Source organism: Canis lupus, chromosome 6 (assembly GCF_003254725.2).
Source record: "Canis lupus dingo isolate Sandy chromosome 6, ASM325472v2, whole genome shotgun sequence".
Taxonomy (NCBI): domain Eukaryota; kingdom Metazoa; phylum Chordata; class Mammalia; order Carnivora; family Canidae; genus Canis; species Canis lupus.
The window spans coordinates 10975448-10987780 of record NC_064248.1 but is presented as its reverse complement, the minus strand read 5'-3'; the positions used below and the strand labels follow the sequence as shown (position 1 = coordinate 10987780).

Genomic DNA, 12333 nt, shown 5'->3' with positions numbered 1-12333 from the left:
GTCAGTTTTTTAAAGTAGTGAATGTATGTGCCATTTATATTTTTAAATAATTAGATGATTTTTTAGCCTAAAATTAATAGCCTCATTTCTTTTCTTTTTTTTTTTTTTTTTTTTTTAATAGCCTCATTTCTTAGCATGATAGTACTACTTACTGAGATTTATAGTTTGGAAAATTGTTTTTATTAATAATAACTTTTATGTGAAAATTTCCTGTAAGCATCTGTTTTTAAAAGCAAGGTTTTAACCGATTTCTTTGCATCATCTCAGTTTTCAGAGCATTCTAACATTAAGATCGTGCATAGAAGAGTAGGAGTACAACAGGATAAATCCCTAGTTAGTGCAGACAATATTTTCAGCTGATAAAATTGAAAGAGAGCAGTAACCATTGTGGATTTTTGTTTTAATTCCTAAATGTGATTTGAATATTACTGTTATTGGCAGAGATAGCTAATTCCAAAGAAAAATTAATAAGCTTGGGGGATCCCTGGGTGGCTTAGTGGTTTAGCGCCTGCCTTCGGCCCAGGGCATGGTCCTGGAGTCCCGGGGTTGCGTCCCACATCAGGATCCCTGCATGGAGCCTGCTTCTCCCTCTTCCTGTGTCTCTGCTTCTCTCTCTCTCTGTGTCTCTCATGAATAAATAAATAAAATCTTTAAAAAAAAAGAAAAGAAAAATTAATAAGCTTGGTATATTAGCTTTCATTAGATTATATCAGAGTAACCTCCAGATCTCAGTGACTAAAGAGTGATTCTCACTCCCCTCCTGCATCACCTCTCTCCCAGCTGCTGGATTCCTCTTCACCCTGGGTCAGTGTATTTTTTATTATCTGTAGGTGCTGGGGGTGATGTATTTTCTGGTATTCTGCATAGGTGTATCTGTATGGCTCTCTTTGGGTCAGGTTTATGAGGTTCAAATCTCCTGTATCCTTCTGATCTGGGGATTGTTGATAGAGGGCAGAGGGAGCGGGAAATTGATAGAGGAGTCTGAGTCTGTTTTCTCTCAGTTTTTGAGAGGCATATTAAGATCTGCTGATTAAAAAAAATCTGCTGATTACAGGTTTTCCTTATAATTATAATTGTATTTGCTTTGAATGTTGTGCCAAGGATACAAATTTAGAATTGATATATAACGTCATGTGATTTTAACCTTTTGTAATTATGAAGGGGCTCTTTTTAAGACTAGAAGCATTACTAAGGATTAAGCCTGTTAACTGTATTAATATAGTTATCCCAGTTTTCTTTTGGTTAGAATCTGCCTGGTTATCTCTGTCAGTCCTTTTCTCTAGTTTACATCACCTGTAAATAGCTTAAAGTTAAAATTTTGTTAATTTGTCAGTCTTGATCACTTAACATGGAACATGTAGTCCATTTATGTGTGTTGTATCTATGAGATATTTGGAATTTTATGTACCTATTTTGTATTATTTTTCCTACCTACCTGTTTGAAGTTTTTTGTCTTGCTTTTTTGCTGGCCTTCTTTTAGATTCTCGATTTGAGGGGGGCAGGGTGTAGTTCAGTTTTTCCCATCTACTAGTTTGGATTTTTGAGACTGTTCTTAGTTTCTTTTATGATTACACTGGGAATTATAACATGCATATGTAATTTGACTAAGTCTAAAATTAATATTTTAACCCTCCTCCAAGGAAGCTGGGACCTCAGAGAGCTCTCTCTCCATGTAAGGAAAACTGGAATTAAACCTACTTTCCGGGATCCCTGGGTGGCGCAGTGGTTTAGCGCCTGCCTTTGGCCCAGGGCGCGATCCTGGAGACCCAGGATCGAATCCCACGTCAGGCTCCCAGTGCATGGAGCCTGCTTCTCCCTCTGCCTGTGTCTCTGCCTCTCTCTCTCTCTCTGTGACTATCATAAATAAATAAAAATTAAAAAAAATTTTAAACCTACTTTCCTGGGCCATCCCCACATTTTCTTGTCTCATCAAGGGTGCTTATTTGTTGAACAGCTGCTGTGGAGAGACAGCAGGCTGCACTCAGTGGACATAGAGGGAAGGTGTGGTCATTGCTCTCTGGAGCTCCTCTGTAGAGGGAACAGACATGTGATAATTGTTATTCATCCTGATAAATTATTGAATGGAGGCATGAGAACTAAGAGGAAGGAGTTCTTGGTGATGTTTCTGATCATTTTTTTGCATGTAAATTTTGTTTTGATTATCTCAGTATTCTAAGTTGTAATATTTATGATCCTTGGTTATTACAATATGAGAACTGCTTTTAGTTGGCCCGTGGGTGACCAGTGTGATAGGTGATTCCTGTGCTGCCAGCGCTTGAGAAGAAAATGTAAAGATGCATATGTATGTGATGAGACAAGTCTGCTGTCAGAGTTGTAGTTTTTTGCAACACTTTATGCTGGCTTTTCTGGGTCCCTAAGCTCTTGATGTTTCTTATAAATGACAATCACAACCATCTCCATGAGTGAACACAACAGAAGTTGGCAGGAAGTGTATCTACTTGAAATGCCACATTTCTGCGTTAATCACGGTGGTTTGTAAAACCATCTCATACACATTGGCATTTCCTATTCTTCACCTTCTGTGTCCATTCTGGAAGTTTTATTAGACATTGTTGTTGTTGTTCCTTGAATGGGAAAAGCCTCTGGGTGCTCAACTTAATGTTTTCTTCTGGATGATTGAGTCAATGGATTTAGTTTTAGTACTATTTTAATTTATTTTTTCACAAAGCTGCATATTCTTTTCAGGAGTAGGAATTTAACCTACTTTATAAAGAAACTATAACATTACAAAGATCCTGGGACCACAGGATCACACTCTGAGCCAAAGGCAGACACCCAACTGCTGAGTCACCCAGGTGTCCCCTGAGTATTCTTTTTATCTTTGTTATTATACATTGTTTTTATATAAATATAATAAATACATGTTTTTGTTACCTTTTTAAAAAGATTTTAGTTACTTATTTGAGAGAGAGAGAGCAGGGGGAGGAGCAGAGAAAGAGGGACAACCAGACTCCTCACTGAGCAGGGAGCCTGATGTGGGGCTTGATCCCAGGACCTTGGAATGATGACCTGAGCTGAAGGCAGATGGTTAACCAACTGAGCCACCCAGCTGCCCTGGTAACATTCTTTTTTATAAAAATTTTTCCCCACTACTTTTAGATCTCACATTTAAATGCATATTCTCCAAGTACTTATTAGACTGAGTATTCAGAGGATATTAATTTACCTAAAGACTGGCTTTCATATTTTAGGGTGAAGATTATGTGTACAGCCCTCCAGAATTAACCAATATGTTTTTGAAACGTATTTTATGTGAACCTCTTAAGTCATAATGGCAGAAGTGTTCACTCCTAAAGACTAGACGCATGGAAAGAGCCCTCACCCCCACCAGCAGCTTTCACTAGCAGTGCAGAGCTAATAGCTATTTTTAATTTAAGTGCACTGCCCAGTGGTACACTCATCAACAGTAAAACATTAAAAACAATTATTTCTCAAAAAATTAAAATAGAATTACCGTATGACCCAGCAGTTTCATTTCTAAGTACATGTATCCAAAATCACTGAAAGCACCTCAGAGGTATTTGCACTTCCATGTTCATAGCAGCTGAAAGCACCTCAGAGGTATTTGCACTTCCATGTTCATAACAGCATAGTTCACAAGAGCCCAGAGGTAGAAGCAACTCAGTGTTCTGTCAGTGGATGAATAAATAAATATACAAAATAGAGTCTATCCATACAAAGAAATATTACTGAGCCTTGAAAAGGAGGAATTTCTGGCACCTTCTTGAACATGGATTAACTTCGAAGGCAGTATGCTCAGTGAGCTAAGCCAAACCAGAAAAAGACAAATACTACATGATTCCACCCATGAGGCATCTGAAGTAGTCAGACTCAGAGACAGAGTGGGGTGGTGAGAGCCATGGACTGGGCTGAGAGGGATGAGGAGTGAGTGTGTAACGGGGACAGAGTCTCTGTTTGAGGAGATGAAGAGTTCTGGAGACAAATGGTGGGGATGGCTGCACAACAGAGTGAAGGTGCTTAGTGCCCCTGACTGAACCTGTAGAAATAGTTAAGATAGTAACGTTATGTTAAACATTTTCTACCACACACACACAAGTCAATGATTACCCGCTTTTAGTTAAGGTGCTGTATCAGGTGTTATCTGTACCAGCAGGATGCTACTATGCCCTTGGGAAATCTGGTGGTCAGTGCTTGGAGTGGCTGATTTCCCAGCCAAGTAGAGGCTATTAACCCAGGGAGCTCTCTGCCTTGTCCAGCAGCGAGGAGTCACGTTTATGTCATTGGACAGTTTCGTTCTTATCACCACTGGGCCCTAGTAACTTCAGAGGGAGCAGGCCCAGCAGTGGCTCACACTAGGGGCTTAGCAGGGTCACCAACTGTAAAATCCAGTTGTCTGAGCTCAGTTTATACAGTGGCTACATGGCAGGAAGGCTCAGGTAGTGTCATCCCACTGAACCCAAGAGGGTACCCACCTGCAGGGACATCCCCTAACATACCAAAGCCTTGCTTCAACAGAGAGCCCTGCTCCCAGCCTGGATGCCCCACAACCCTCCCAGAAATAGGCCATCCTGAGCAGAGGGGCGTCATCCAAGGCAAAACCGCCTACTGGCAAGGGTCCAGAGGACAGAGGGTAATAGCTCAGGCTCGGTAATAAGCAGCTGCAGCCACAGTGAAAGGAGCCACTATCTTCACATGTCCTTAGTAGGTCAAGAGCTATTGAATGAACATTGGCCCTTTCAGTCGTCATTGAGCAGTGATCATACTCAATGATAACATCTTTTAAATAGAAAGGAGAGAATATTTTTGCACTTAAATAATTCTTTTGAGATGGAATTACCAGTCTGTTGTTGAAAAGCACTTTATCTTAGAATTTTTATGAAAGAAAATGAAAACTCTCCTGAGCGAGTTCAGTAGCTGGACTGCAGCCAGCAATTTATAATGCTGTTGATGCAATGTTCATGGAAGGAGCGATTACTGCAGGGTGTTGTCTGTAACTCGTTGCCATAGGAGGTACATAGTGCCCTTACATGAATATCCAGGCAAGGAGATTGTTTTGGGGGTAAGGATCACTCATTCAACAAAAGTGTACCAGATACCTATTAAGTACAAAGGGCTGTGCATAGCGCCCCAGGGAGTATTGAGGTGAGTCATCCCTCTCCTACACAGTGCCCTCAGGAACACAGGCAAATCACCCAGATCCCTGCGTTTCCTGCCTGTAAAGCCAGGCTGGCCTGTCTTCGGATGTTCATTCTGCCACTTATGTATCACTTTGGAAAGTTACCTCACCTCTTTAAGCCTTAGTTTAGACATCTGTCAAATGGGCATAATACCACCTACCTGGTAGACAACACCGAGGATTAATAAATGATAAATGTAAATTTTGGAGTACATAGTAAGTGCTTAGGACATGATAGTTATTTTTACTTATTTCTAGTTCATTATATATTAATTGATCGTAATTAATGATTTAGTAAAGTTTTGAATAAAGTGTATAGAGGTATAAGCAGTTCTGTGCACCTGGTGGCTCAGTCACTAGAGCTTGTGACTCCTGATCTCAGGGTCATGAGTTCAAGCCCCACATTGGGCATAGAGCTTACTTTAAAAAAAAAAAAAAAAAGAAAATACAGCAGTTCTAACTAGGATCATTGGAGAAGGCTTCGCTCTGGAGAAGGTGTTTGCTTGGAATGTGCAGGAGTGGTTGGATAGACCTGTGTTAGCAGGAACCTCCCGAGCCAGGCAGAGAAGCCTACAGTGCCCTGCAGGGGCGCAGAGGGTGATGGGGGATGCAGAGTGCTGTGGTACTAGGAGCAGGTTAATGTCTGCTGGAAAAGATCAGGTGGAAGGGTGAAAAGCAGAGACAGACCACTCGGGAGCCCAGACTGCAGGCTGAGTGACAGACATGTTGCTCCGTCTTAATCTTTCTGAAGAGTCATCAGTTGACCCCAAAGCAATTTTCTTCGTAAGGGAGTATTCTTGACGTCAGGTACACGTTTCCTTTATGGTAGTCAGCTGATAAAGCAGGGAGTAAGTTTCTGAGAGGAATTAGCAGTGGCTACATGAGAATAGGAAAGAAGTCCATTTGGGATTCTCAGTATATTCTCAGTATATTCCTCTATGGGGTTTTCTTTATTCGGTATCTCATCAGGAGTCAGTGACACTTAGAATCGTGGGCTCACCAAGAGGCCTAAGGAAAGGAAGGCTCTAGCTTGTCTGTGCCAGGCTTTGTGCTAGGCATGGGGAATGTCCATTACTCCCTTTGTGGGTCCTAAGAGTCCTGTGAGATGGGTGGCAGTGGTCTCATTTTACAGATTGGAAAATTGAGGCTGAGAAAGATGAAGGTACTCATTGAAGAGTCAAACCCACGTCTGCCAGGCTTCAGCACTATTCTTTCTATTCTTCTTTGTCTGGTTAATCAGCTTGCCTGAGGTTGCATAATTACCAGTGGCAAAATGGGGATTTTAATTGATGGCTTAATTTTATTCTTTGTGTTTTTAAACCAGGTGGCTTTTCCACCAGTGAAGAGCCTGATTTATTTTTTTTTAAGATTTTTAAATTTATTTATTTATGAGAGACAGAGAGAGAGAGAGTTATTATTACTTAAGTAAGCTCATGTACCAGGGAACCTTCTAGGTGCTGGGCATACGAAGATGAATGACATGTCCTTGTCCCCACAGAGCTCATGTAGAAGAGGACATGGGGCTGCAGTGGAACATGTGGACAGTGTCCCTAATCTAGGGGCAGCAGAGGGAATGCTAGTACCACAGGACAATACACCACAATCAGACTTGACAGTGAGGGCATGGGCACCTGGGTTGAGAAGGTATCCCTGGGCCCTGCTGGTGGTGGCCTCTCCCTTCTCATGTCTGGCTGTTGCCCTGGGCACTGAGGCCCTGGCTCTTGGTGAAAATAGATCAGGACTTGGTGATGGGTTGGATGTGGGAGTCTAGAGACAGCGAATCCAAGAATGAGGTCTTTGGTTTCCATCTGATTCACTGGTGATGCCATTTTCTGAGATGGAGCAAGTTGTCTGAGTTTTGCATCAGGCCTATTAGATTAGAGGTGCCTCTCAGGGCATCTAGGAGAAGACATCAAGTTACTGGTTGGGAGGATGAGTCTGGGACTCGGGACAAAGGACTTTGAGCCTGTAAAATGTGTTAAGGATGATTTTTAAAGCTATGGGAATGAGCGTCTGCAGTGATGAGTGACAGGATGGAGCTCTGGACTGTGCCAGTACTTAGAGATCAGTAAGAGGAGGAGGATCCAGCCCTGGGGCCTGGGAAAGGCATGCCAGTGAGATAGGAGGAGACCAGAAAACAGGTAGAGAGGGAAGGATGGCTCCACCTTGGCTATGCTGGGTAGATGTGGTGGGAGACGTGGTGGGAGTGGGGGTGGGGTAGGGGGGAGTAGCCTTGAGAGAGTGGGAGCACAGGAGGTGAACCAGCAGAACAGAGCAGGCTTTTGAGTTGTCTGTGAAAAGAAGAGGGAAATGGGATGGTAGTGTGAGAGGCGTGTGGTGGCAGAGGGAGGCTTGTTTGGTGGTTGGTTGGATTGACCTGAGGGGTGTTTGGGCACAGGGGTGAATAATCCCTAACAGCAGAAGATGATGTGTGAGGATGTGGACATTGGCAGGTGGGGTTTGGGTGCTGAGGAAGCGGCCTGGGGTGGGTGGGGGGTGACCAGAGTGGTGGTGCTCAGGGTGTCCAGCTAGACGTGAACGTTTTTGTTCATTGGCAGGGCCTGAGGATGTGCCTGCATCCTTTCATTGAAATCTTTGTTTAGTAACCATAAATTTTCCCAAGTCCTCCTATTAAACATATGACTGTGATTTTCCAGTTATTGAATTCTTCAATAACTGAGTTGAGTTTTTATGTTATGAGGAGATTAATTTATTGTTCTCATGGCCCTTCAGAAAGTTGGATAGCGCCCTCATGGCAGTTTGGCTTGGAATTCAGGAGGACATTTGTAAGGGTCCCTGTGGGGGGGCTGTGGGTGACTCTTGCCTGGGGCCAGTCCGGGTTCTTGATGCAGCACTTTGCTGCCACCTAGTGTCATACATTTTTTTTAAGTTTTTTTTTTTTTTTTTTGGTGGTTTTGGGGAGGATCTGAGAAATTTTTAAGACTTAAAGTATATTTTAATTCAGAATACATTGCCATTCTTCATGGTTTTTCCTTTAAGTAAGGGACCAAAGTAATAATCCTGGTATGCTCATTAAGTACCACTGAAACATAAATAAAATAAACCAGATATATCAATATAGTTTTGTCAGTTTTGGATAAAATGAATCAATTTTTTAGTATTTAATATAAACATTTTTACTGTAATTAAAGCTTTTATGCTGATTTTTTTTTTTTAACGGTGGTACCGTTTCTTTTTTAACGGTGTGGCACCTGGGTGGGTCAGTCAGTTAGGCGTCTGACTTGATTTCGGCTCGGGTCATGATCTCAGGTCATGAGATCAAGCCCCCGAGCTCCACATGGGACTCTGCGCTCAGTGTGGAGTCTGCTTGAGATTCTCTTTCTTTGCCTCCCTCTGCCCTTCCTGCTCATACTCTTTCTCTCTCTCTCAAATAAATAAAATCTTAGAAAAAGATTTAAATGGTGGTACTAGGAGAGCTCTGAGGGTCTTTCTTTCTAAGATTTTATTTATTCATGAGAGACACAGAGTGGCAGAGACACAGGCAGAGGGAGAAGCAGGCTCCCCACAGGGAGCCAGACACAGGACTTGATCCCAGGACCCCAGGATCATGACCTGAGCCAAAGGCAGACGCTTAACCACTGAGCCACCCAGGCGTCCCTGAGGGCCTTTCTAGACCATAGAACTAACTCTGGGTCCTGCACAAACCACAAGTCCCTTCCTGGAGAAACTGAACAGGTTCCTCCTTAGTCATTGATGTTAGCTCCTCCCTGGTTAGAGGTGTGTCACCTGGGTTGTGCTAACTGCTAACTTTATCTGTCATGGGGGATGGGGAGAGGCTTTTAGTTTTGCCAAGCCAGAAACATTAGAAGCATTAACATTCTAAAGCAAAAATCCCCTTCTGCTTGTTATATTTTACATTCTGGTGAAATTTGGTGAGTGAATTATTGTGGAGACAATAAGAAATAAGAAATATTGTGGAGACCTCTTAACACAGTGTGTGGTAATGAGTATACAGTTGCTTCTTGAACAACATGGGTTTGAACTACGCAGGTCCACTTAGATGCCATAAGTGCTTTTTCTCTTCCTTATGATTTTTTTAAACAGTTTCATTTTTCTGGCTTAGTTTATTATAAGACTCTAGTATATATGTGACATACAAAATACCTGCTAAGTAACTTCGTGTTATCAGTAAGACTTCTGGTCAATAACAGGCTGTTACCTGTTAAGTTTTTGCAGTGTCTAAAGTTATATGTGGATTTCTGACCACTTGGGGGTCAGTGCCCCTAACCTCCCCACGTTGTTCAAGGGTAAAATGTACTTTAGATAACCTTGAAAAATAACTACACCCATTCTGCCATTCTGCCTCCATGGCCAAAGTCACTTGTGAAGTCTTCACTGTTTGCCAGCACCTACTGTTTGTTTTGAGAATTGGCCAGACATGGCGCAGCAAAATACTACTTTTGTGTGAGGGTAATTTTTTCCTTAGATGGATATTGCATGAGAGAGGTTAGACAAATGGATTTAGGTTGTCATTTCATTGGTAATGTAAATAAACTTAAACTATCTATTTTCATATTTAGTTTCCGCATGGGCCACCTTATAAAAATCCCATTAGCCTGTAGGGCTGGAGCTTTTTGCTGGTGCTTGTCTGGGTTAATTTAATTATCATGAGAATCATCTGTATTCCTTTTTCTTTATTCCCACAACTTCCACCACTGGATAGAAGCTAGCCTGGAGGAGGGTGGGGTAGGGGTGGGAAGAGCCATGTAGTATTTCTATTTTTTATTTTTACTTTTAAAAGATTTTTATTTATTTATTTGACAGAGCACAAGCAGAGGGAGGGGAAGAGGGAAAGAAGGCTCCCCACTAAGCAGGGTAGCCTGATGTGGGGCTTGATCCCAGGACCCTGAGATCATGACCTGAGCTGAAGGCAGATGCTTAACTGACAGCCACCCAGGCTCCCTGGAGGATGTATTTTTAAAAGTCGAGTAAGGGTCTGTTTCTCCTCTGGAGCGGCTTACAATTCCAGCATCAAGTCTGGGAGGAAATAACTTGGAGAAACAGGGATGCCTGGGTGGCTCAGTGATTGAGCGGCTGCTTTTGGCTCGAGTTGTAATCCTAGGGTCCTGAAATCGAGTTCTGCCATTGGGCTCCTCACAGAGGGCCTGCTTCTCCCTCTGAATATGTTTCTTCCTCTCTCTCTCTCTCTCTCTCTCTCTCTCACGAATAGATAAATAAAATCTTTTAAATGAAGAAAAAAAAAGTAAAAAAAAAAAAAAAAACCCTCAGAGATACCGGTCCTGAGGGCAGAAAACTTCACACATACACACTCGAAGTTCCATTAAGTTTGGGAGAATCTGACAAACCCATGGGGTTGACATTAAGTTATTTTATATTCATTCTTATAAAATAAATTGATCTTCTTGACAGGTTGGTAACATTGAAAAGTAGGAGTGTACCCTCCATTTATTGGCTGTGGCCGTGTACACATTTCTTCGCCTCCCCCCTGAGCCTCATTTCCACATCCAGGAAATGTTTCAAATTGCAAGGATTATTTGAGGCAATAAATATAGGAGCTCCTAGCACAGTGCTTGGCACACTGCTCAAAAGTTCTAGTGGTAGTGATTATTAATCTCATCATTATCGTTCATATAAAAATCCTTGAAACTGGGAATGAAAGATTCCTGGAATGGACCTAGAATTTACATTGTAATGTGCTTAGCATTAAATGTAGGCAAATGTTTGTAACAGAGTATTTGTGTTTTAAGGTTTTACTCTGGGAAGAATTTGGTAAGTTTGCTGTCTCCCCTAACAGTTGTAAGAAATGCATTCTGTTCCTTAGTTTGTTTCCTCCCTCAGGAGTCTCTCTGACTCAGGTATAACACATATTGAAAGGTATTGGCTTGCTTTCTAAACTTTATTAACCATTTAGAAAAAAGCTTTAGTTTGGAATTAAGTCAGATTGATAAATATTTACTCATGTGATAAGGAGAATGTGGAAGATTCTATTTTCTCAGATGTGTATTCCGCCAAAACATATAGTCCTAAATTAAAGTCCCAGAAGAAAAGCAGAGTGGCACAGGGAAGTCTGGCAGGAGAGCCCGGAAAGCCCGGCATGTCAGCATGTTTCAGGGGTCCGGGTGTGGGTTTGTTTTACTGCCCATGGTGCCCTCTGAATAGGTATATTAAGTCTATGAAATTTTCTGGAGGGGCTGGAATGTTCTTTCTCAGGGTGGTGTTGGCAACACAGGGCCTAGGGAAGTTGCGGATGCTTGGCCAGCACTCAGAGTGCTTTTTCCCTTCTCTCCCACCCAGTTTTCTTTCATTCTGTTGGAAGTGCTTCACTCCCTCTCTGTTGCTCACAAGTGCTTTGGTGATAACCATCATGATGCATGTTCTTCAACCATGTGTCTCCTAGCCTTAAAAGCAGTGCAGATGGCACTGTATCATCTCAGTTACCTGGAAACTTCTATACCTCTGCACGTTTATGTTGTGTATCATTGACAAGTTATCTTATTTTGACTGTTTTGTCTTACATGGGTTCATATAAACTAATATTTAGTTTGTTTGAAGATAAACTAATGTTTAGCTAGAGTGATCCTAAAAGATAATAGTGTTTCCTATACTTTTAAAGTCTCTGGAGTTACTTTTTATAATTTGGAACTTCTTCAAATTAGATTCTTTATTAAGGTCAAATCCAAGTGATTTCTAACAAATAACCTTAGTAGTTAACATTAGCTAAGGCGCCTGTTTAGATGCTAGTTTGTTTACCTCATCCCCTCTGGAAGCTGACCTGGACTACTTTTTACAGGGTGACCTGAAAGCTTACCTGCGCAACGAGCAAGAGCACATGAGGGGGGATTCGCAGACCATGCTGCTGCAGCGGATGGCCTGTGAGATTGCAGCAGGCCTGGCGGCCATGCACAAGCTTCACTTCCTGCACAGGTAAGGTCCATCCTCGGCACCCTGTTCACCACAGAGTTTGTGCCCCAGGAGGTGGCGCCATTGGTGTCAAGGTTCCACAAAGTACTTTGGAGAGTGTCTTAAGTAGAAACTGTCCTGTGCATCCCAGTGTCAAAATGAGGGTGGAATTGGGCTTTGGTTAAACCAGTACCAGTGAACAGAATGTCTTCATACGGCCTGAGGTCTAGAAGCCATTTCCAGATTTTCAGAGAATGTAAAAAATTGGACATTGCTCAGAGCTGAGAGCAGAC

The 12333-nt window shown here is 42.2% G+C and overlaps 1 protein-coding gene across 1 annotated transcript in view; it reads left to right on the top strand.

Moving 5' to 3' along the window:
* Nucleotides 1-12333, top strand: part of LMTK2 (lemur tyrosine kinase 2) — an 84020-nt gene that overhangs the window by 41091 nt on the left and 30596 nt on the right. Inside the window, exon 7 of the mRNA XM_025426215.3 lies at nucleotides 11931-12064. Coding sequence (XP_025282000.1) covers nucleotides 11931-12064 — 134 coding nt within the window. The remainder of the gene's footprint in view (nucleotides 1-11930; nucleotides 12065-12333) is intronic.